The sequence below is a fragment of the Vigna unguiculata genome, chromosome 9 (assembly GCF_037176805.1).
Source record: "Vigna unguiculata cultivar grain cowpea cultivar isolate G323 ecotype 2 chromosome 9, ASM3717680v1, whole genome shotgun sequence".
In the NCBI taxonomy this organism is placed as follows: domain Eukaryota; kingdom Viridiplantae; phylum Streptophyta; class Magnoliopsida; order Fabales; family Fabaceae; genus Vigna; species Vigna unguiculata.
The window spans coordinates 44,025,836-44,049,974 of record NC_140800.1 but is presented as its reverse complement, the minus strand read 5'-3'; the positions used below and the strand labels follow the sequence as shown (position 1 = coordinate 44,049,974).

Sequence of the window (24,139 nt, the reverse complement as noted above, 5' to 3'; positions counted from 1 at the left end):
TTAAAAAATAAAACTTCGTTGGAACAAAAACTATTGCAGAAAAATCATAATTTAATGCAAAGAAAAAATATCTTCCTAAAATCAAGAACATCAGTATAGTTTAAGGACAAATTGAGTGCTCAATGTAGTTATAGAAGAAATATCGGCATTGCTATTTACATGGAAACTATGTGCCTAAAAGGGTCCAGTTTTCAAGTGATGGAGTGCACTAGATAAGGTGCTTTTATAGTCATTAATTAAAAAAATTAATGGTTAGAATTTGTGATTAGAAAACAAATGCATATGCGTACCAAAACTTTAAATAAATTACAGTCTCAACTACTGGTATTTTAATCAATGACTATAAGTGCACTTTATTGCCTAATATACACTACTCACTTTATTAAAGCTAAATCAATCTAGCCTTAAAAATTACTACTGAAAAGAAAATAAATTTTATCCATCATCCACTATGCCAAATCATTATATTAATCTTCCAGCATGAAAAACGGTTGTAAACATCTCCAGGTTGATACGAAGGGCTGAGACCTACCTTAATACTTCATCATAGGAACCTAATGCTTCCAGAATGCTTTCTACCCAGCTGTCAGGAAGGTTACAAGAAAACAAATGTTATAAACAGGATTTCAAACCAGTCTAGAAAACTAAATTATCATAGGTCAATTCACGTCTATATATAACAAAAATGTGTCTAAGTCCTAAAATTTATCAAGTAGTGAGTTAAGTCCACATTACCGAACAACAATATTTTAGTTGCTGAAATTACAAAAACTAATGATTAAATGATAATGTAAAAAAATTTACGATTTAATTTAGTATTTCATAGTCTATACTAGCACAAGGGTCTCTTTATGTACTATACCAATTTAGCATCCGGTAGACCAGGAGGTGAAAAGAGGGTTAATCAACAGAAGGAACTTATAAAAATTCATTTACTATAAAGGAAAAATAAAAATCATATTCACTACAATTTTTTTAGCAAGGAACAGAGAAATTTCCCGTTTGGCATTGTGTATATTTTTGTAGTGATTTCTATAATTTCCCAAAGGTTTTATGTTGACTCCAAACAATTCAACCGCACCAACATAATAGCATAGAAAGAAACATGACACGAAATAAAACATATAGTACCGGTCAAATATAGGCAACAGTAACAGATAACAGTTTTTAAAAAGGGGAAATTGAACAAATAGATCCTAAGCTTAGTATGGCCACTACGAACTCTTGGGATGACTTCAGAGGTTATAAAACTTTGCAGACAAACCCTTCCGTCAGTTAACAAAGTGAGTTATTCATCATGCATTTTGCACATTTTCATTAACTTGCATAAAATGGTCCGTTATATTAATTTAAAGTATATTACGTAAAGGCTTAAGTTTTAATACTTTATAAATTTAAATAATTTGGTCGGTACTTCCTTCTTGTCTCCAACTCTCATCTTCCTTCTTTAATCTCTTCTTACTCACTAGTCACCTTGCCTTTAGAGAGGGAAGAAACTAGTTGAATAGCTAGTTAGAGATAATATGATAGGAAATGGGCAATTGGTCGATCAGTTAGATATGAGAAGATATAAGTAACGGTTATATGAAAATAAAAAATATTTTGAACACTCAATAAAACAAAATTTGAATAGAGACGCAATTAGATTTAAGAAGTATCCAGAACTTAATTAGACATTATAGAAAATAAGTGTATAACAACGAAAGAAAATTAAATCAACAGAAAAAAAAAAAAAAGCTTCTCTCATTTTTTAAAAAGACGATGACAAAGGGAAGACTATCATGTGTAATTAATAATAAACATGTACCAAGTAATGAAAGTAACATGCAGCCAAGTGGACGAAAAGATTTGATTGCAAGATTTTGAAAGTTTGAGAGTCTCTCGTGAAGATTCTAAAGTATTTGTTACTTCAAAATGGCCCGGTACAGCTTATAGTGTTTTCTTTTCTAAAATGCATTAACTAATAAATTTAGAATAAAGATAAATTATTAAATCTAGAGTTATTCTTAAATAGTCCAAACGCCTATATACTCAATTCCAAAATTAGAAAAGCTTGTTAAAACATTGCGCAAAATTGTTTTAAGAGGAAGAAAATCTTCTCCGGATGACCGACCACAGTGAAAACTCAAACAAAACAGGTACGGAATAATTATTCAAAGAAATATCACAAGAAAGATCCGGAAAAAGAATTTCTAAAAAGTGGTTGTGATTACCCTTCGAGGCCTGGTTGTGTTGGGTTGAACACATTAGAGAAGCCTAAACTTCTTGCCATTGCGGCAGTTGTCTCACCAATGCATGCAACAGAATTGTTCCACTCTAAATCTGAAAGAAGATTCTTCCAGGCACTGTTACAGCAGAGTATCTGAACTAGGTAAATTATTTCAACGGGGAAGCTGGGTAAACCGAAAAAGTACAATCTCTTAAGAAACGTCCCTACTTATTTCTACTGCACAAATAATATAAAGCAAGATTGCCGTCATTCATACAGTACCAGGAGTCATTCTGATGTTGATTAAGAAATGGTAAAAAACGGTATCCCACTTAATTGGTATGAAAACAGTCACAGGATGCTTTAAGAAAGCTTAATAGATTCCCCTCTTACATAGAATTGAATATTGACTTCAAATATACTAAACTATCCGAAGGATTGAATTGAATTTGACATTATAAAAACTTAAAAGGGAAAAAAAGATAGAGTAAAAAGAAACTCACCGAATAGCAGATGGTGAAGCTGCTGTAAGAACAGGGGCATCAAATGCTAGTTTTAGAACCATATGGTCAACATGTTGAACTGGAACCTAACAAAGAAGTTTAAAATAGGGGAGGCAGTGAATCTCTCAGAGATAGAGACCATAAATAGCCCACTCTAGTCTAGAAGTTGTTCCACATGCAAGAAACGGTCCGTTATGATCAAAGCTAAACCAATTGTTATGTACAAAAATGACAATAAAAAAAAAAAAAGTCAATGTACAGATAGTTTATAGACGCCCCATGTTCTTAGGCTGTAACTTATAAACATCACAAAACAAATGTTATGGCATGTGCATTACGTGGAAGCATAAGAGCAAAAACAATTAAAAAATTATAAGAAGCAAAATATATTACCTCTAATAAAGAGAAGAGAAAATATAGAACACTAGAAGAGACAATGAGAATTGTATTTGTAAGAGTGGAATTAAATTGAAATATACCACAACAAAGGTTTTTGCAGGCTATGGGGAAGAAACTACACCACAAACTAATTAATGGCTAATATTAAAACTAAAACAATACCCATATAATTTATGCAGTAAAAATAGACAACCAATTAGAGCCATTGAGAGTCACACTCAACAATAAAAATATTGTAAGGACACAATCCTCCTTGCAATGAGAGTTAAACACTCAAAAATAGAAATATAAGAGACATATTGTAAGGACACAATCCTCCGCTTTTGTAACCTTTTCCATTAAACTGCATAACAGAGCACATGCACAACCAGCATACATACTTTCATACATAAATACGTACTCATATACATACATACAGGTAAGTTGTTTCTCAACAGCCATGAAATATATTTTTGGTAATGTAACATTAATAAACATTAAACTTGAAGTTTAACCCAACTAATCATATGAAACACCAAAAGAATATTTAAGGCTTGTAAGGAAGAGGTATGGCTAAAACAATGTACCGTTGTATATGTATTCATTCTAGTAACCTCAAATCCACGCTTTGAAAGTCCATCCTCTGGTTATATAAATGTCACAGTCAATTAGCGTATGATTGCCCTCACATTTATTAATCCAAGTATTGAACTTCAGAGTATCTTTTTAAAAGGTAATAAGACATATCATGTACCAATCTCATTGCTAGCCTTTGCCGAAGCAGGATAGAGAACGGTGCATTTATTTCCAGTCTTAGGAAGCTCAGTAGCCAAAACCTTTCCTGTTGCTGGAAATTATCAAAACCATAATAAGTTTCAGTTTCAGAAGTTGAAGCTTCAAATTGCAGTTTGGCAAAAGCAATACTGTGGGACAAAACCTACCAATGAAATGCTACAATCATGGTTAGAATTGGTTAATTTTCTTCAAAAGTAAAGGACTGGTCAGAGTCGTGATCTCCCCTATCTAGAGCATATCTTGAAACTACTAAGGTTAAACTATTTATTTGGTCCATACAGTTGGCACTGTTTTAAGTTTGAGTCTCTAGACGAAAACAAATATAAGTTTAGTTCCAATACCTGCACTTTTGTTGAAGAACGGTCCTTGAATTAAATCTTTATTAACGGCATCAAGGCAAGGATGACACATAGCAATGACGTCTCTGAAAAGTAATCATTGGGTACTTATTGAGATTACCTTAAGAGCTAGTTCCGGTATAAAAGAAAAATCTAAGTCCTTTATATAGAATGCTCTAAGCCATTATTTTCTTCCTTAACTCTGTCAATATAAGACTCTTGTCATCAAAACAACAGCCATGCACTTGTCTCCCAACAGAGGTTCAAAATAGTTACCTAAGTTCATCAGAAGGTGACTGATGACAAGCTGGATGGAGGAAACCTTCAACCATAGCTGGAAATACTCATTGTCTTCTAAAATCTTCAAATGAGTATTCAATAGATCATATGCTTTTGTCAGTGACTGATAAAGATTTAAAACTGCAACTATTAGTGCATCAGCTTTTGAAGATTGGAAGCAGTGGCCCAAAACTAAATGCCTAGTACTCTTAAATGTTCGTTGAAGGTTGAATGGAGTGGTGTCGGCACAGTCATAAGGTGTGTGTATGATATTACTTGACCCAGGGATGGACTTGGTGATTGAAGCAATAAGGGTGTTTGTCGACGAGGAATATAGGGAAGTATATTCAAGCATAAAATCTAAGAGATTCTCATCGTAGTTAAGGAAGAATGCTACCATCATGTATTAATAACTAAAGTTTCATGTTTTCTGTTCCATAGCGGTACTCCTAAAGTAATATAACCTATAGGGACCAAGTGATTTTCATTCACATCTTTGTCACTTGTCAACCATGTCAGCTACATGTGACATTTAAACTAAGATGTAATGGTAGAGACCAGTCTTCAAAAAAAATGCAGGACTAGAGACTAAAAGTTTCGTTTTTCCCATCCAATGAATAGTACTTAAAGTGGCATCAACTGAGCAATCTAAATGAATATTTAAACCAACTATTCATGTTATTCCATAGTCTCCTTTAATAGCCTTAAGAATTTGAGATTGAGGAGATGACTATATATTTCTTTAGTCAATCAAGGTAAAGAAGTGAGACTAGGGTAGTAAAATGTATGAGATATTTAAATTCAGCTTCAGCATACACCCAATTACACGGATACCTCTTGATGGCACAAAGGCAATATCAAGGGATCGGTTTGAAGACTGCAAAGTTTCCTCGAAAATGCTTGCAGTGCCGGTCCCAACAACACCTATTTTGACATGAGGCATCCCAGAAGCTCTAGGTACAACAATCAAGAGAAAGATAATCATTTGCTAAACAATTAACGCATTCACCAAAACCATACAAAACTGCAATGTACACAAACCAAAAAAAAAAAAGTATTGTAAAGAATAGAACACAAATGCTTAGTTATTTATGTTATTCTTTGTATCATTGCATCAAACCAACTATAAATTTTATCAACAAAAAATAGACCAAAACAATAAACAACTATCTCTAATGATTTACATTGCATATTTGACAACTAATGCACAATCCTGATAATTGGATAACATGTTGCATAACAGGATATTTCAAGTATTCTTCCCATATAAAGACCATGGTTAAAGGGAAGAAATGCAAATTGTTAAAATGGTACAAAATGTATTCAAAGTAATCCGAGAAAATATATCAAGTGGGTGATGTCACTGAAGAAAATAAATGATGAAAAATTAGCAGAAATATCAACACACTTTACAAACTTTAGCATACCCAGATCAATGTATAATGTGACTTTTTTCACTTGTCAGCAAATAAGTACATGTCAAATGGAAGGGTCATACTATGCGGTCTTATTTTACTCTATTTGGATCCCGTTATGCCACATTATTTAAGACTCTTGCTATTTTTCTCCAATGCAAAGATCTTATAAAACCCACACTTTAATAGTTTTTCATTTACACTTTAATTGTTCAAAATTTAAAAGAACAATTGTTACTCTTATAACCAAGGTCTTATTTAAGACTTAAAGTCCTAAACTTCATGCCACATCAAAGTTCCTCCAATGGGGGGGTCTTATACGAACCAAATTTTAAGCTTATGACTCTGGCTATAACACTTGTGTTGGAGATGCCCTAGTGCATATTTGGCTTGCACTCCACAATAAGGCTAAATTGATCTTGGAGGGCAAAAGAATGCTCAGATTAATTTTCAAAATCATTAGGATTGAACTAAAGGTTACTTCTGAAAAAATGTTTTACTTCAATTCATTAAATAATTTGTTTAAAATACACTATACTAGAGAAATTTTGCACAAATTACCGAAGCACTGATTGTTTACCTCCATGCCTCTAGAAAGACTGAACCTGCCTCAGGAGAAGTTATGACAACCCAGTCAAATGCATTGTCTGCATGTATCAAGTATGAGGAAAGTGACAAATCAGTGAAAATTATAAGGCACTAACATGCATAACTGATCTTGTCATTGTATCAGAAAAGATGGATGAGATGTAACATGCAATTTGCAAACGATACTTTTGTTGACAAAATAATTATACGTTCATAAACATCAAAGAACCACATTTAACATTGAATATCACAAATGTGGTATGGAACTCTAGAGGTCTCACAACTCATAAATAGGAGCAAGAAAGATTATATATATATATATATATAAAAAGTATATATATATTATACAAGGAAAGAAGTATAATCAAAGAATTCAAATGTAAACTGAGTAGGAGATAATAAAGGTATATTGTACACATTTGTAGCTAGCTATAAACCCTCATTTTCAAGGAGAATATTGGTAACGCGAAGTAAACAATATCACATTATAAATGTCACCAATAAGAATGCATGCATGCATACAATACAACATGCACAAAGATATGACAAAATATTATCATTTGAATCAACGTAGTAGTTTAAAAAAGGAAGAAAAAAATATTGTAAAATGCAGCTAAAAGTAACATGTGCACAACACAAATATGACTACTATCTACAGGTGTTTGTGCTTCCTTGGCCACTACTTCCTATTAAGCATGCATAAATTTATTCTAAAAATTGGCCCAATAAAAGATAAATATATAATTATCTTTACTAGATAAAAATGGCACAAGTCAAATCTTATAAAACATTTGGTATGATTTTTCCTAAAACTTACCACCTAATACAGAAGGAAGCCTGTCTAAATCAGGTCCCTGCGTGTGCTCAATGAGTGGAAGCTCCAAACAATTGATTTCATGTTTAGCCTGCACTCAACATCGGAATTACCTAAATAGCTTCAGTGTATATGATTAGTCAGACCTGATGACCACTACAAAACTTAAATGGGCAAGCTAAAAAGTGTGGTTATAATTTGAGGACCCTATTTTATTGACATGGCCTTGGCTCCAAACCTAGCTGAACATCTAAGAGTATGTTTGGTTCCAATTATTTTTGGGAAATTCTTTCTAAGATTTCTAATTCAGAATTTCATTATAAGCTGTTTAAAATAAACTAATCTCAATCATGAAGTATATAGCAGATAATTCTGATAAAACCTCCTCCTTAATATTTACCGGGGGAAAATAGCGTGTGAAGTTCTCAATGGAAAAAGATAAAAAAATAAACAAAGTAAATACAGCGTGCGCAACATCAATTTGGATTATGCAGCAATTTGTTCATAGTAGAGAGAAATGCAAAAACATACATGGAACTTCTATGTAATGGTTTAGAATAAAAACATTTAATATGAATAGATTGCCAATTCACTTATATATTTAGGGAAAAGTACACATTGGAAGCACAAGATAATGATGAAGATGAACATTTTATTATTTCTTTTCAACTTGTGATAAACACACCTCAGTGACATGGTTAAGAAAGAATAAACATGGCGGAGCTGCTTTAAGATTCAATAAAGAAAGAAAGAGTGAGAAGAACAACAGCTGGCGTTCATCACCAAACTGAAGCTCTTAAACCGTTTGAGAATGCTTCTACAGGATAAAGGAAATGCCAAACCATTACATATAACGTGCAACTTTAGTATTTATCAACTGTGAAGAATTTGTAGCTGATCGGTCACAAACATCAATCTGGACCGAACGTTAAACTAACAACCTAGTGTAATCATCACTTGTAACATATGCTACGTAAAATATAATAGATCATTGTCCGGACGTTTATATTCATAGTTAAACTTTATAGTTTTAAGAGAACGTAGTTTTAACATATAATACAATAATCACAAGTCATAGAAAATTCTGACAGTAAAAATAGGGAAGGCAAAATCATAGAAAGCAGTACATATTGTCATCATTCATTTCAACCTTTAATCAAACACCTAGAGGACGGAATGGTATTCAGGTTCTAAAAGCACGTAACTCAAAGACTGAAATAGGTGAGAGAGACAGCAAAAACATGTTCATATTGCAGGAAACGCGAGCACAGGAATGAGAATAGACAAGGAAAACATGGCACAGCCAACTCGTTCGAGTTCAAGTCTATAAGATTAAGCACATTGCAATGCGGTCCCAAAAAAACAAATCGTAGCAGTGAAAGGTTAAGTGAGTGAACAGAAGCGAGTACCAGAGCGGCGATGAGCTTGGCGTTCTTGCCGCGCTCTCTAGTGACGACGACTTTGGGCGCGTAATTCGAAGCGGAGGAGGGAGTAGAAGTGGAAACGGCGTCCGTGGCGGAAGCGGCGGCGGTTGTTGGTGGAGGAGCGAGAAAGATTCGCCGTCGCAGTGGGAGAGGCGAAGGTGGAAAGGAGAGAGGGGAGAGAGAAAACTGTGCCATTATTGTAACGTGTTGAGCAAAGGAAGTAGCTCGGGTCCAGCTGTGCTATCAAAAACTCGACCCGTTTCTCTTTGCTTTGCTTTGCTTTATTTTATTATTAATAATTAATAAATTCATGAACTGCTCAAAATATCTGCCGACAAAAACCCTATTAAATTAGAGACGGATTAAATTAAGATTAAGATCAGGTGGAGTTGATGCCACGTGGCACGCGGTGGTTGGGAGATATGGATAGCCGTTTGGCGTGTTGGTGCTTGAATTGCAATGATGAGATTAACGGTGGGGATTTGCGTCCCAATCTCCCAACCCGACCCTAACCTGCTTCTTCCGAGTACTACGTGGATGCTTATTGCTCTGTGCCCTACCTCCCAGCAACAGTACCATCAAATCAAGTGGAAATAAATATATAAAAACTAAAATAAGTAAATTTTTGGTAAAGAGAGTGGAGAAAGATGAAGGTCTGAAATTATTATATTTTTTTATAAATTTATTTTTAAATTTCATTTCATTTTTCCATTTGTTCTTTTTTATCTGCAATCAGACATCAAAGATATCAGTTTTCCATTTTCTAGTTTTTGTCTAATATTAGTAAGACAAATTGAATAGGAATAATATACTCCTACAAAAAATAAGTCATTTGAATTCCAAGTTTTAAATATTGACAAATTCATTTTTACCTTCGTTGCATACATTATTTGTTATTAATGCATTGGATTTTTTACATTATTAATGTAGGTCAGAGAAAAAAAAATGGTATCCTTTTAGTTGCCACACATTTATGATCAAAAAAAGTTCAGAAATGTATTTAGTAAAATTTTTAGTAATTTCTAAATTATTTTAATAATTTTATAATTTAGTTTGACTAGTGAGATTCACTAATCAGGTGAATTTCAGTTAAATTTTGTATTTTTTTTTTCATCTGACATCAATATATAGAGATCGACAATTTTGCATATTAAATAAGTCATACTGCCTTGGGCGTATTATTTTTTATTTCTCCAACTTGAAAAAGAGTAACTTTTTTGAATTTTGAATTTTAACAAAAGTAGATCAGAGAATATTTCTCAACATTTATAATGAATTAAAAGCAGAAAAGGATATTTTTTTTTAAGTTTTAAATGTATTGAAAGTTTTTTTTTAATAAAAGCTGTCTATTTTTTTATTCATTGAAAAGTATACCATTCAATCATTCATCAACATGAAACCTATAATACTTATAATACGATACATTGTACCCTCCATGTTATGCTATTACTGAATTAGTGATTAATTAGTGTTTTCTATTTTAAATCTAGTTCTTAATTTCCATGTATTGTACTGTGTTTTCTGTCTAAAAAAGTTTCATATATTGAAAAATTTGTAATTGATTGATATTATAAAAATATATATTAATAGTACATGAATGTGGAAACCTGCATTATCTTAGTACAGAGTAAACAAATGATAGGGTCTTCCATGGCTTTATTAAAAAATTGCTTAATGTGGAAAGAACCAACTTGCTTTTTCTCTGTTGTTGTTGAAATGATAGCAACTTGCTAAGATTAACGCCGTCGACACAGTACTTATTACAGATTCCCATTGTCTACCCAAACACACCACTTCCTTTAACAACCTATATTCTAGTTGAGATAAAAAATAAATATAAAAAAAAAACTTATTTTCTCATATTCTAAAGGCACGTGTTTTTTTTTTCTACGAGCAGTTTTTTTTTACTAAATAAATAAATAACCAGTTGTGTGTTTGTTTAGTTCACTTCATATTAAAAAAAAAAGTCTTCTTTGCTTTGATAAGTAATAAATGATTGTTTAGCTTGTTTTATGAAGAAGGTTGTAACTTAATTTAATGATACAATTTTAGTTATTTTTAATGTTATTGTTTATTTTACTTGTTATTTGTTAATATTGAAGTTCTTACTAAAATTTATTTGTCGATATTAAATCAGTGATGAACCTTAATCAATAATTTTGAAAGGTTAAAACAACGTATTAAAGCTGAATATAAGTTTAATGGTTAATCTTCTTATAAATATAATGTTTAATGTTCTTAGTTTTTGATAAATAAATTTGAGAATTTTCAAAAAATTTGAGTTATTAATAAATTTTTGTGATCTATTAAATTTTCGTTATTTTAAAATTTGCCACTTGAGTCTTTACAGTTAAATATTTATGTAAATTTTGTGGTGTGATTATTATTTTGCATTGTTATTCTCTTTAAATATCGTTACATATCGCCACATAAGATTTTATGTATTTATAATGATATATTTTCCAAATATTGATGGTTTTAAACGAAAATTGTTTTTAACTTTAATTTAAATTATAAATTTCAAAATAAATGAATTATAAACTATAAAAGTATTAAATATAAGACTATAAAATTATAAATTACAAAATTACAAAAAATTGAAATTAATAATTTAGAATTTTATAATTTCATGATTTGATAATTTATATTTCATAATTTCATAATTTCACAATCTCATAATTTTATAATTTATAATTTTGTAAATTTATAGTTTTATAATTATATAATTTTATATTTTATAATTTCGTAATTATGAAATCATGTACTTTTATAATTTGTAATTTGTTAATTTTTGTAACTTTATATTTTTTAGTTTTTTTATTTTATAATTTTATATTTCACAATTTTATCCTTATATATTTTATATTTTTATAATTTTGAATTTTTTTTCTTATCTTTGTTTTCATAATTTTATAAGCTTAATTAAATTTAAAAATAATTGTCTTTAAATACAATCAATATTAAGAAAATATGTCTTATCACATCTTTTATAATAAAATATTATAAAATATTATGTGACAACTTTTAAGATAAATAATAATACAAGATAATGGTCACGTCACAAAAATAACAATAACATTAACATTAAACGGGAATTCAATCAAAAAGTTTTAAAATTTTAAAAACTTAATAAAACACAAAATTTTATTAAGGTTAAAATACTTTTTTGTCTCAATTTTTGTTAAGTTTTTTCAAATAAGTCCTAATTTTGGTTTTGTGTTCAAATAGGTCCCAATTTTCGTCAATTTTGTTCAATTAGGTCTTTTTTTGTTAACATCGTTTAAATCATTAACGGCCATAAACAATGACTGCCACATGTCACTTTGTGATTTTTTTTAAATTTTTTTTTAATTTCTTTTAATTTTTTAATTTTTTTTTAAATATACACGTGTCAACCTAGGAGTGTGCCACGTGTCACTTCGTGGTTTTTCTGAATTTTTTTTAAATATTTTTTAAATATTTTTTTAAATTTTTAAATGTCCACGTGTCAACCGAATAGGGTGCCACGTGTCAAAGTCAATGTTCTAAATTCAATTTGGTCCCTATATTTGTTATTTTTCTTCAATTAGGTCCCAATTTTTGTTAACATTAACCAATTTGATCTATCTCTAAATTAAAACCAAATTTAATTTTTATATTAAAATTCACATTTTTTATTAAATATTTTTATATAATATATTAAAATTCACATCATTATAACTTTGATATAAAAATTTAATTTGGTCACATCTTTGATGGGACCAAATTGGTTAATGTTAACAAAAATTGGGACCTAATTGAACAAAAATAACAAATATGGGGACCAAATTGAATATAGAATATTGACTTTGACACGTGGCACACTACTAGTTGATACGTGGACATTTAAAAAAAATAAAAATAAAATAAAATAAAATAAAATAAAAAATTCAGAAAAACCATGAAGTGACACGTGACACGCTCTTGGGTTGACACGTGTATATTTAAAAAAGATATTAAAAAATTTATTTATTTTTTTAAAAATTCAAAAAAAAAATAAAATAAAAAATAAAATAAAAAATCAAAAAAACCACGAAGTGACACGTGGCAGAGTCACTGTTCATGACCGTTAATGATTTAAACGGTTTTAGCAAAAAATGACCTAATTGAACAAAATTGACGAAAATTATGACATATTTGAACACAAAACCAAAATTAGGACTTATTTGAAAAAACTTGACGGAAATTGGGAGAAAAAAAGTATTTTAACCTTTTATTAAAGAATCATATGAAAAATTTCCAAATCTATAAAGGATCGAAAACATAATTAAGTGTAAATATAATTATTTTTTGATTGTAATTATAAGTTAATATAGATATATTTCTTTTATACCACCATACTTATCTTGCACGACAAAATAATTGCATATTTCTTAATTATTAAATCATCAATAAAATTAATTCATAATTTTTAATAAAAAATCGTCATTGATGGTGGATCTGGATTAGGGTTTCCTCGATCCCCACTAAATTCATATAATTGACCATAACATAAGAAGGGGATTATTACTGCACCTTAAACTTTTCTTTTGCACTCCCACAGCAGTTTACTGTGATGTTAAACATTTTCCTCCGTAATTACTGCAGTTGTATTTACTTATCTTCGCACCTCAAGTCATTGTATTTTGACCTTACCGAATTTACAAATTTAGTTAAAAAATTCACAAAATTTTAATATACGATTAAGAAATTTATTGCAAATTTGATTTAAGAACTTACTGGATTTTAAGATCTGATTACAGAATGTACCGTACCGAATTTTAATATCTGATTACAGAACTTACCGAAATTCGAAACACTATTTAAACAGTTACCAAATTTTGAATTCAGATATATATATATATATATATATATATATATATATATATATATATATATATATATATATATATATATATATATATATATTATTCATATTTTAACCTTGTTTCTGATTTTTTTAGTTTTCTTTTTAATTTTTTTAATGTCTTTTTTTAGTAAAGAAATTAATTAAAGTGCTGATTAACTTATAATTTAGAAATACATTTTAAAAAAATATGTTAAAATTTTATATTATACTAATTAAAATTGAAATTATATTATAATTGAAATTCGGTTAACACTTGTTAAATTATATTAAAATTTTATATTATACTAATTAAAACATTAAATAAATTTTAGTTAATTTTTTATTAAATTGAAATTGACACAAATAAAATATATTTTATTTGTATATAAATTTAATTAAATATATAAAAGAAAATTATATGATTAAAATGATTATTAAGTTTTAAATTTAAAGAAAATTATATTGATTAATAAAATTTACATGATATATATTGATTATATATGAAAAAGTATATTAAATTTAAAATTAATATGTACATTAATATAAAAAAATTATAATGATTAATAAAAATTACATGATAAAAATACTCACATTGCCATTTGAGTTAGTGTTAATAACACATTTATTTAATGGCTAGAACACTTAATTATTTAGAATTTAGGGTTTAATAACATCATGATTGCTCACATACCCATTATCATGTGAGTATAGCTGCAATTGGATAAAGATTTAATTGACGACAAATTAATTTCTTTGAAGTAGAAGTAGAAAAAGAAAAGGGTTAAATATGTTTTTGGTCCCTCAAGTTTCAGCGAAATTTGGAATTAGTCCCTCATCAAAACTTTTGACCAATTTAGTTATTCATCTTTCAAAATGCGTGAATTTAGTCCTTTTAACCAAATTTTGTTAAGTTTATTTGACGTTTTAAGTGCATTTCATCCTTTTATGATAGTATTTAAGTTAACATTGAAGCAAAAATGTGTCAAACAGTATAAATAATCTAAATACTATCATGAAATGTGCTTGAAATGTCAGATAAAATTAACAAAATTTGGTTAAAATGACTAAATTCACGCATTTTGGAAGATGGATGACTAAATTGGTCAAAAGTTTTGATGAAGAATTAATTCCAAATTTCGCTGAAACTTGAGGGACCAAAAACATATTTAACCCAAAAGAAAAAGATGTTAAAACGTTACTATTCAAACATACCTGCAATTAGATTGGTAGAAGAATATGTTATTGGATTTTTGTGTTTTTTTGCAAAAGTTAAATATTTTTCAACAAAACTTTTTTTGTATTTAAGTTGAATCGTATGATTTTATGAATAATAATAAAAATAAATTCATATAAATGAAAACAAATTAGGATAAATATTGAAAGAATGACGTGTCAGTTTCTTTTGTGGCTTTATATAAGTTTCATTGATTTAGTTAACAATATAAAGTTTTATCATAATGTATAGGAATGATGTATATAAGATATAATAAAAGGTAACTAAATCATTTAACTTTATTTCTAAATAATTATTAACTTAATTTATATAATCTATATTCTATATACTATCTATACTTATATACAAATTATTTTTATTTTTTGTGTTCGTATTTTTGTTTTAAAATTTATACCTTAAATAATTTTTTGTTTAAATTAAATTTATCAGTTTTATTTTTTTTAAATTAACTGTTTTTTAACTTAATAAATTGTTAATTATAAAACTACCTATAGAATGTATAAAAACTATTTATACTTGTATGTACTTATTTATAATAATAATTCTTCTTGTTGGCTGCAACCTCCAGCAGTTGCAGGGCGATAGCCACCAAACATTTGCCCTCTCTTTCGGTTGCCATGGGCATTCAACTAAACTTGTTAGTCCATCTTGGTAAAAAGGCTTTTAAAAGTTTAATTAAATTTAATAAAATATAATTATAATAACTTTTAAGTCAATTAAACTTCGATCTAATGAAATATAAAAATGTCAAACATAAAACTGCAGTTAATTTAGCTATTTTACTACAATCTACATACACTCTCATTATCTTGTTTCATTCATCAATGTTTAAATAGTACTTAATTAACTCCGTAATAAATTTTTTAAATATTTTTTAGATTAAATATTTAGAAAATAAAATATCATATATTTGAATAGGTTAAAATATTTTTTTAGTCTCAATTTTCGTCAAATTTTATCAAATTAAATCTAATTTTGTTTTTGTGTTAAAATAGGTCATAATTATTGTTACTTTTTTTCAATTAGATCATTTTCTCTAATACCATTTAAATCACTAAAAGTAACTGTCAAGTGTCACTTCGTGATTTATTTTTTTTTAATTTTTTTTAAATGTTCACGTATCAAATTTTATTGAATTTAGTCTCATGAACCAATTTTGTCCCTCTCCAAATTAAAATAAATTTAATTTTTATATTAAAATTCACATTTTTAAATAAATATTTTATATAATATATTAAAATTCACATCATTATAATTTTTATATAAAAATTAAATTTAATTTCATCTCGACAAAGACAAAATTGGTCAATTTTAACTAAAATTGGGACTAAATTAAACAAAAATAACAAATATATGGATCAAACATGTGACACAATTGATGAAAATTATGACCTATTTGAACATAAAAATAAAATTATAACTGATTTGACAAAACTTGACAAAAATTATAACCGAAAAGATATTTTAACCATTTGAATAATATTAAGTCTCTTATAAATTTTGTAGTTAATAGAGTGAGTAGCGATTAAATTATCATTATAATTCAAAACTAAAAATATATCATAATTTTATTTTTATTTTAAAAATATAAAACTATAAAAATCTAATTTATTATTATTTTTATGTCTTGATTACTAAATTATACAGTAAAGATTTGTCATATAATTCGATAAAATTATAAAAATGTAATTCGATACAAATTATTTGTACAAATTTTAATTTATAAGAATATATATATATATATATATATATATATGTGTGTGTGTGTGGGGTGATGAAATTAGATAATAATTACAATTTATAAATTTTTAAAATAATAAAATTTCATGTGTTATAATAAGATAATATTTAAAATTTAAGAAATATTTGCTAAACAAAATTTATCAGATACAACAAAACAAAAATTTGCATATGTAGACTACTTATTAAAAAGAAAAATTTCAAGAAAAAATGATAAAACAATTTTTAAGTAATTTTGTCAAAAAAAAAAAACACTCTCTATGCAAATTTTTAATTAAAGAAACACATTATTACTTTTGTTAAATCATTAAATACAAATGATTTAGATAAAAATAGCAAAACATGCAATTCACGTGTAAACATAATCAAAAGAGGAAAGAAGTCATGACTCTATAAGCTATAATTATTCTTCAAAGTTATATAAAGATCTACATAGATAGAGAAAACAATAAAAAACATTTATATATAAATAAAATTGGGTTTTAAACAGATTTATAAAGCTTTTGGTATTTCCAAGAAGGGTTCTTAGTTTGTAATATTTTTTACTTCCTTCTACTTCTACTGACAGAAATTAAAAAAAAAATCAATCAAACTATAAAATTGCATAAAGAATTCAAGTGCAAGGAAGAGGACAAACTTAAGCATAGTTAATTATTCGAACAAACAAGTTTAAATATCCCCATTACTCCTAGGAGTGTAAACAAATGATTTAATTGAATTCCTAGCTCTGGTTATCAAAATTCAAGTCCACTCCAGAATTAGGAGGGATTCTTCAGAAAGTTACAAGGGAGAATGTTAATGTGGTTGTTCAAGGGCGAGATGCTGTTGGTAAGTCCTACTCCTGCCATGCACGCACTTAACTTACTTGCTGCTGATGTCCTCCATAAATAGGGTATGCCCCATAAGCAGCAGCATAGATACTCGGGTCATGAGGAGCTGGTAAAGCATACCCATAACCATCATAAACAGTTCCTCCGTAATACGCCCCACTCCAAGGACTCCCCAATTCTCCTCTAAACTGCTACCCATACAATTTATGTTAGACACTACCAAATCTATCAAAACCAGAAAGTTTATAATTATACTATTCATATCTCCATTCAAATGACAACATATGACAAACTTCTAACATTAAATAATCATAATTAAGAATACATATAACAGAGGTTACCTGCTTATTTGCTGGATTGCGGCCCCACGAAAGACGAACCATTTGCTTGCCAATAGTTGTCCCATTTAGCTTCTGCAATGCCTCTTCAGCATTATTTCTGGAAAGGTTGATGCAGTGGACACACATTTTAATTAAAAACCATGATATCTGTGAATACTTATGTTAAGATTTAAATGACAGGATCAGCACTCCTACCTGTTTGCAAATTGTACAAAACCACATCCTTTTCCAACAGGGATCTTAACAGAGACTATCTCACCATACTGGGAGAATGGCTGCCTAAGATCTTCAGCAGTGACATTAGGGTCAAGACCTCCAACAAATATCTATAATCGAATCCACCAACAGAAAATACAGTGACAAATCAATTTTATTTTTTGGGTGAAAAAAACCTAATAATGAAAAGCTGAAAAGCTTACAGTTGTGTTCGTCGAATCAGCTTCAGATTGGTTTGAGGTGCCATTTGACTGACTTCCTATACAAATAAAGGGACAAAATCAAAGCTCAACCAGTACAGTTATTTCAGACTTTTGCAGCACCAAGCACGGGACAAAATATAAAAGTTAAATTTGAGTGACATAGGCTTTGTTTGTTTACTGTTTTCTGAAACATACATGTTTTCTAAATTTTGTTTGTTTCTGACTACATCTACCAGTGTTTGTTCCTGTACACATTCCTGTTCTCTAAAGGTTTACTCTTTGTCACTTGAATGTATGTAACGGTAAAGAAAGATGACAGAAGAGAGAGTGAGAAAAAAGTTCCAATTGTTTATGTTTTTTTTTGCTTTCTAAAACACTAGAAAACAATTTTCAAAATTTTATAGATTCTAGGTATGAAATTGATTGCAAGATATCCGAGTATAGAATTGTTTTAGAAAACAACTTTTAAAACAAAAAGCTTATTAGGAAAACAAAGATTCAATATTTTTTATCAATCAGCTACTTGCATACTTATGAACAGATAACATCATGCTGAAATAACCACTCCAACAATGAATCCATGCATATAGCTCACATGAGCTTCAATGTTTATCAGCAGTAACATGATCCAAGACACGTACAACAGGAAACAAACCTCTAAAAATATTTTTCTCTAAATTGAATGTATAATAATATCTTTTGCTGGTATTCCATTTAAAGAAGATAATTTAATTTGAGATACTAGACGTAATGGGTGGGATTTGGCGTACCTTGTTGATAGCCAGACGTTTTCCTAGGAGTTGCAGCACCAATACGCATAGGCCTGCTAGAGCAGTAAACTCCATTCATTTCAGTCATAGCTTGAGACCTCTCATTATCATCTCCAAACCTGACGAAACCATAACCCTTTGAACGGCCAGTATTGGCATCAAAAACAACTTTTGCAGCTTTAACAGATGGGTATCTATTAGAAAAAGTTTCATGCAACATGCTATCTGTAACATCAGCAGCTAAATCTCCTACAAAAATAGAAAGATCAGGGACATTATCTGAACGCTTGTCTCCTGTGCTAAATGATGCCCAGTTCAGGCGGAAAGGTTGCTCTGTGTTGGGCATCAATATCGCACCATAAGTCTGCAAAACTTTCTCAGCTGTGCCATGCGAATAGAATTCCACAAATCCATAACCCTCTGATAGACCAGTCTGCTTATTTCGAATAACCTTAATGGAGGAAATCTGCAGAAATGTACAATACTAAATTATACCAAAAGCTCAGGAACCAGTTTTCATCATTTATACTTCAAATGCCACTAGCAGATGAATGACACTGAAATCACTTTTTTTTAGTTCAAATAAAACTACTTTACCTGCATCAACTCCACCTGTGTCTAATCTAAAACCATTAATGCTTAAGCCCAACCCAGATAACAGAGACAAAAACCTTCAAATTCGCTTAAATCCTAATTTTTCATACAGATTACAGATTTTTGCACACAGGCACTTAACCCTCCAACTTCCAACCGATTCAAATTTAATTAAATTGAAACAAATGGCACCACCTAAATGTATCATAGCTTGAAATGCCAGAAAATCAAATTAGAGAGAAGCTAATTGAACAAGTAAGACACAGAAAGCAAAACGGAAAAGGGGTTTTACCTGTGCTTCATAGCAACATAATGCAGATGAAAAAAAACTATCATAACTGTTCACTAGTCACTGTGACACAATATTTCCTCGTTATACTCCTTATGTATAAGGTTTCAGACACAATTTCAAGTAACACAAAAAGAAAAACCAATAAAACCTTAATTAAATTAAACAGGTTGAGGTTGCCTGAAGGATTTGCAAACAGAATAATTTTTCAAATAACACAAAAACCAATTTGAAACTCTACTCAATTTCTAAACTTCAATTAGCATGTTTATAAAAAACAAAAAGTATATCACCTTTTTTTATCACAAGATTACAAAAAGAAAACAAAAAGGAAAAAACAAGGGATTATCCTTTCTTCTTACATTGCCGAGGTTGACACTGAACCAAAACGAAACCATGCAAAAAACTTCACATACCACATCATAACAAAGAAAGCTCAATCCAATTGTCAAAAACCCACGTTAGACTCATCATCTCACAATAATGATGATTTGGACAACCTCTTTAAACAAAGAAACCGAACAGGAACAGTTTTTACGTTTGAAAAAAAAAACATCAGAACAATCAGTAAAAGAACACACTAGTACGAGTGTGCGTTAACATGTTGTGCGAGAAAACATATATACAGAGAGAGAGAGAGAGAAAGAAGGACCTCGCCGGTAGTAGCGAAACAGCGGTGGAGATAATTTTCATCCATCCAGTGATGCAAATCCCCGACCCATACGGTCTTGTTCTCGGCGCTGGATCCCTGATGGTGCGCGTGCGACACGTGCGGGAGCTGCTGCTGGTACTGGTGATAGGCGACGTAGGGCTGCGGAGGCGGCGGCGGCGCGGCATAATGCTGAGGCGGCATCATGTGGTGCTGCATTACCATGGCAGCCGCTGGGTACTGCATCGGGAGCCACTGCGGCGGGACGGGCACAGGCTGCGGCGGCGGCGGCGGTGGCGTCTGGTGGTTCTGCTCCGTGGCTTGCGAATCAGAGCCGTTGGATGTTGGTTGCATCTTTTCTCTCAATTACCGTTACGGCAAGCGCCTCTCTCGGCTGTTCCTTCTTCCTTCTTTCACCCTAAATAAATAAATAAAAATAGGAACGAGGCGAGTTGGTTACGCGAGTATGTGTGAAGAGTGAGAGAGAAGGGTTGAATCTGGATTTCGAGAAAGGTCGCGGTGGTGAGGGTCTAAGAGAAGATGATGATTTATGATTTATGATTTATGATTTATGATGAGGATGACGGATTCTTGGGTTGGCTTCGTGAACGCGGTTCCCCTTTCGACCCTTGGATCAAATGGTGGGACGCCATCTCAACCATTGGATCTATTAATCAGGGATATGCATAACACTCCTACTATGCTTCGCTAACTTCGCTTCCCTCTCTCTCCAGGATCCGCCGCCACCTCTTCCTTTCTTTCCCTCACTCCTCACTGCATTTTTCTTATCTTTTATTTATTTATTTATATATATTATATTATTTATTATTATTTTAGTTTGGTCGTTCGTATGTTTGTGTGTGGCAGGTTAACTTTAACCTCGAACAGCTTATGTTACGGTGGTCAGTGATGTTGGGAAGTTAATGGCAGTGAAAACTTAACGGCACGGTAGATTGCCTTGGAATCAGATCACATGATTCAGGACTATGCTATGCTACCATACTATCTGCCGCACCGTACTACCACTTTCTCTATCATTCTTCTGCTCTATTTTCTTCCTTTTTCATTTTTAGAAAACAATTATCGTTTTTTTTAATATTTTTAGAACCATAGATGCTTTTTTATAAAATATTAAAAATCAATTAGTTTAAAATTTTAATTACACACACTAGAATAATATTTTTGTTTTGTAATTCTGACTTTAATATAATTTTTAAATTTTAAAATAACAAATACAGTAGTTTCTAAACGAACCTCAGAAAGAGCTCGTTCCCTCCACAAGAAAGTGAAAGGCCTTTCACACTGAACTTGAAGAAAGAATGCAGCAATCCATACCCAATATTGACTCTGCGTTTTAAGTTGTTACTCCAAAATAACATGATAATTTATATTCTGTACAAATTCACTGTATGCTTCATTAAAAAATATACTATACCATCTTTAATTTTGTTTTATCACTATTTTGACAACTTTAATTAATATAAACAAAATTTTCAGATGAAAAACATAGAAATAAAATTTATCTGTATTTTTATTCGTTAGATAGATGGATAGAGGTGAAAAAGGAATTGTTTAAAAGTGAGATGTTTTAACTATGACATTGAAATTAAGTAATATTTTACATAGGTTATTAGTAAGTATTTATATTGATTAAATTAATGATGTAAATATTATTGATGTGAAAGAAATTATCAGTAGCGGTGGCCACGACCCTTCGAAACCCTGATACAGGATTAACATGGAGTAGACGAGAAACAAGGACAACAAACAACAAAAGTAGAAAAAAACAATTATGGAAGAAATTCAAAACGTGTGAGCAAAAGTATGCATGAATAACATAGAATATATCTTAAAAGATTAAAAACATATTTAATTTTATTATTTAAAATAGTATGCCTTTATATTAAATATATTATTTAATATAATTTATTATGTTATGTCTTTACATTAAATATATTATTTAATGTAATTTTTTTTTACATCGATTCAAATTTAGTTAATATAAAATATATTTTAATATTTACTAAAATGTCACTACATTTATGTTATTTTCCTTTTAATTGACCTAGTACTTACATTAATGAAAATGAATATTATTTAGATTGAATGTTTCATTATTTCTATCTTTTATAGGAGAATACAAATATGCCCTTTCAGGGCAGGCGGAGAAGGTTTAATTTTTTAAAATCCAACAAACATAAATAATCCATATTAAATCTAAATCTAATTAGTTAGATTATATTTAAAATTCAAAATATAAATTTCCAGCTTCATTAAAGTAGGTTTAAAATTATTTAAATTGTTATTATATATTATAATTTAATATTTTTTTTTTCATAATCCCAGGTGTAATAGAAAGTTGGCTATTACTATGTGATTGGAATTACACTTGCTTAATTCAACTACATGATAACATCATTGACTAATTCAACAAAGTAATCTAATTGATTAAATTTAGAAAGTCTAAACTTAATTTATTTATGAAAAAATATGTTAATTTTTTTTATCATCTAGATTAAGTATCAATGAGATTTTAATTTCATAAAAAAATTCCACACTCTAACTATATATCAGTTTTTATCCGATAAAAGATAATATGTATAAATAGTGATATTTGAGATGTGAGAATCCTTTTACAATATGTAAAACTGGGACGGTTTGAAATGTTCATAGTTGGATTTTATGAAGTTGGCATTTCTAAAATTGGCATAGTTGGGTACTTCTGAAATTGGAAGTTAAAGGAGGAGTGAGTTCTGTGTTGGGCTTTATTGTTATATATCTATGTTTACAACAACAATTTTTGTATAAAGGTTGGGATACTCTTAATGTCTAATGTACATATAAATATATAATCTTTTTTTGATTGATATAAAAAAGAAAACATGTACGAAGCGATACTCATCTTTTAGTTTCAATTGACGATTAATGGATGTATCTAACTAATAATTTTCCTTGCATCAACATTTCGACATCATCAAAAAGTAATAAATTTAATACTTTTTTTTTGGAACAGCTCAAATCAATGAAGTACACTGTTGTATTTCAAAATAATGTTGTCAAATAGTACACCACCCTCATAAAATTTTACCGCTTGTCACTTTGACTCATTAGTTCTTTATTTTCCAATTTTACTACTATATTATTTTTTTTCCTCCTGTGGTTTCCTTAACACCTTTATGATTATTCATTTCTCTTCCCAATGACTTTTTTTTCCTATATATTTTCACAGTATCAAACAAAGTGCTACCATAATTTGCATCACAATTTTTTATTTAAATATATAATATTGCACGAAAAAATAATTATAAGATTAATTATGACTCAAACCTTATTAGTTAGCATTACGGCTTAAAAAAAAGAAAAGTAGAATATACATATTACTGATTTAGAGATAATAGATTGATAGATACACCATAATAGCTACCACTTCTTCTATTTTTATTTTATTGTAATAAATTTTAAGTTATTTTTTAATCTAAATGAATAAACTTATTTTTTTTTAATTTTAATAGAATTTTGATTGAGTAAATTATTGTTATTTTTCAATTTTTTATTTAAATACATACATAGTTATCTGTTATTATTATTTTTTGTTATAATATCTTTTTTTTATATTAATTAAATTAAAAATATAATTAGAAGAAAGAGATATTAACCTCGAAAGTTAAAATATCAAAGAAATCA

At 29.4% G+C, this 24,139-nt stretch overlaps 2 protein-coding genes across 2 annotated transcripts; both read right to left on the bottom strand.

Moving 5' to 3' along the window:
* Positions 1–236: 236 nt before the first annotated feature.
* Positions 237–9,014, bottom strand: HEMD (uroporphyrinogen-III synthase family protein). The gene is made up of 9 exons (XM_028048680.2): positions 8,729–9,014; positions 7,323–7,410; positions 6,498–6,564; positions 5,337–5,455; positions 3,845–3,937; positions 3,678–3,733; positions 2,713–2,798; positions 2,214–2,345; positions 237–583 (listed from the first exon to the last, which is right to left on the bottom strand). Exons 1-9 carry the CDS (start codon positions 8,936–8,938, stop codon positions 529–531), a joined length of 906 nt encoding a protein of 301 aa, XP_027904481.1. The 5' UTR covers positions 8,939–9,014; the 3' UTR covers positions 237–528.
* Positions 9,015–17,181: 8,167 nt separating this feature from the next.
* On the bottom strand, positions 17,182–21,187 carry LOC114163756 (polyadenylate-binding protein RBP47C'-like). The gene is made up of 6 exons (XM_028048061.2): positions 20,459–21,187; positions 18,924–19,389; positions 18,154–18,209; positions 17,930–18,060; positions 17,735–17,831; positions 17,182–17,581 (listed from the first exon to the last, which is right to left on the bottom strand). Exons 1-6 carry the CDS (start codon positions 20,807–20,809, stop codon positions 17,420–17,422), a joined length of 1,263 nt encoding a protein of 420 aa, XP_027903862.1. The 5' UTR covers positions 20,810–21,187; the 3' UTR covers positions 17,182–17,419.
* Between the last annotated feature and the right edge of the window lie 2,952 nt (positions 21,188–24,139).

What these genes read in the sequence shown, in the direction of transcription:
- LOC114163756 (XM_028048061.2), bottom strand. Translation starts at nt 20,809, where the DNA reads ATGCAACCAACATCCAACGGCTCTGATTCGCAAGCCACGGAGCAGAAC. An exon ending in TTTGTACAATTTGCAAACAG is followed by an intron (nt 17,832 to 17,929) that starts GTAGGAGTGCTG and finishes CAACCTTTCCAG; the next exon opens with AAATAATGCTGAAGAGGCAT. An exon ending in GCAATCCAGCAAATAAGCAG is followed by an intron (nt 17,582 to 17,734) that starts GTAACCTCTGTT and finishes TATGGGTAGCAG; the next exon opens with TTTAGAGGAGAATTGGGGAG.
- HEMD (XM_028048680.2), bottom strand. Translation starts at nt 8,938, where the DNA reads ATGGCACAGTTTTCTCTCTCCCCTCTCTCCTTTCCACCTTCGCCTCTC. An exon ending in GTCTTTCTAGAGGCATGGAG is followed by an intron (nt 5,456 to 6,497) that starts GTAAACAATCAG and finishes TGTTGTACCTAG; the next exon opens with AGCTTCTGGGATGCCTCATG. An exon ending in ACACAACCAGGCCTCGAAGG is followed by an intron (nt 584 to 2,213) that starts GTAATCACAACC and finishes CCTTCCTGACAG; the next exon opens with CTGGGTAGAAAGCATTCTGG.